Source organism: Toxoplasma gondii, chromosome II (genome assembly GCF_000006565.2).
Source record: "Toxoplasma gondii ME49 chromosome II, whole genome shotgun sequence".
Lineage (NCBI taxonomy): Eukaryota > Apicomplexa > Conoidasida > Eucoccidiorida > Sarcocystidae > Toxoplasma > Toxoplasma gondii.
Window position 1 is genome coordinate 1,485,716 of NC_031469.1, and position 1,847 is coordinate 1,487,562.

Below are 1,847 nucleotides of genomic sequence, written 5' to 3' on the forward strand. Positions count from 1 at the left end.
CTTCGCTCTCTGGTCACCGTCTCTGTGAGGCTTTCTGACCAGCACCGCTTGGAGGCCTCCGGAAATAGTCAAACAAACACAGACTCTGGTGTGACATGCTGGGCATCTGACATTCTGGGATTAGCCATCTTGGTAAAGCTAGATAGGTGCCGAGTGCATTCGTTGCATTGTCTCTCGTCCGACGGGCTCCACGTTATTTCGAATGCAGGGTATTCTCCATCAGCGATTTGGACTAAGACTTAACACAAAACGCCTGCAACCTCCGACGCACATACATCTGGAAATTTCACTTCTGATGAAGGAGCATCCCCCATAGCCAGCATAGTGCGTTTCTTTTCGATGTCGCAATAGATCCGTACCTTTGTTAGCCCAGCTGTAAGAGTCGTGGCCACGCTCAGTTCATTCTTCTCTTCATCGTAGGAATATCTCAACTGGGGCGTAAATTTCTCGACAGCCTGCCGCACTACCCAAGGGATGCCCAAATGTTGAGTCAGGGGACTCATACTCTCGGACCTGTTTCGATTGAAGAGCCACTCGCCGAGGAATTGGTTGATCCGCTGAGAAGAACGCAATGGAGACTATATTTACTGTTGTTAACTGTTGACATGTGTGGAGACAGGGCAAAACAAACTGTGCAGTATCGTTCGCACACACACTCCCCCCCAAAAGGATCATGTGTCGTAGCAGTTACTGTAGCTCGAGGTGCCCGGTTGGTTCTCGACGTGTTTCACCTTCTCTGAGCGACCCTCTACATGGCTTTCACTAATCTCTCTGTGCAGCTTTCTCCTACCTTTTTGGTGTCTTCCGTGCGCTCCCGCAGCGGCGTTTCAGTCGTGGAGGACGGGAGGGCTACGGTCGGATGAGCAGGTTTATCACGTTACAGGTGACGAGAGGGAGCGATCGTGGAAAGGTCACCAACAGCCGATTAGCAGGTTTTCAATGAAGTGAGGAACTCTATGGTTCCTTGCAAATTTCATCCGGAAATAAGTGTTCCTTAACCTGACTTCATTTTCCGATGTCGAGGCGCTTTCCGTAAGCTTCTCCCGAGAGCCACAGGATACGGTTTTGCTGCGTTCGGAAAACAGTAGCCCATAGTTCCTTTGTCGTAGTGAACTGTGACAAAGTAAAGGAGTAAAGGACGCACGAGCCAGCTTCACCAGCAACATTCAGGGTGTGTACACTTGACAAAAGAGGTGGATTTCGTCGTACAAGCTGCCTCAGTCATCTCTGTTCCACTCCGGGCAGCAGTGTCGATTCCAAGCCATGTTTCGCTCTAGAAACAGGCATTCCAACTAACATGGTGCCAGCAATCCCGTGAGCGACAGCGTTGCGTGCCGCCAGCAGCACAACAACGGAATAGAAATGAAATTCCCTAAGTTATCATTTTTCCTAAGCTACCACGAGGTTTCGCCACTTTCCTTCGTGGATCCGAATCTTTCACTGGGAAAGCTCCTGGCTACGAAGATGCCATGTAGCGCGTTGGCGGAGCGTGGCGCTCTCTTTTTTGATGCTGGGAGGATGGTCCATCATGAGGGCTGCCGACAGCGAGGATCAGTAAAGAGGGAGTATGTTGTAACTGTCGACACGAGGAGGACACAGGGAACGAAACCCCTAGCACTGCGATGGAACTCATGCAACGGCCTTAGATCACGTAAATTTTCCTGCCCACGCCGCTTCCTAACTTTTTCATCCGGCCTCCGCTGCCCCATCCGGCTAAGTCCACAGTACTGCTGCATGATCTACCCACCTGTTACGGTTGGCATCAAGACGCGCAAGAATGACACCGGGAAGCTACAGTCGTCCGGAGACACAGATTTGCTAGGCGATAGCAATTCGAAACAAAGAAT

General features: G+C 50.8%; 1 protein-coding gene across 1 annotated transcript in view; it reads right to left on the reverse strand.

Moving 5' to 3' along the window:
- Positions 1 to 239: 239 nt before the first annotated feature.
- Positions 240 to 1,847, reverse strand: part of TGME49_296950 (hypothetical protein) — a gene marked incomplete at its 3' end in the record, with an annotated part of 11,087 nt that continues 9,479 nt past the window's right edge. The window contains exon 14 of the mRNA XM_018782299.1: positions 240 to 557. Within this exon, the coding sequence (XP_018638341.1) occupies positions 240 to 557 (318 nt within the window). The remainder of the gene's footprint in view (positions 558 to 1,847) is intronic.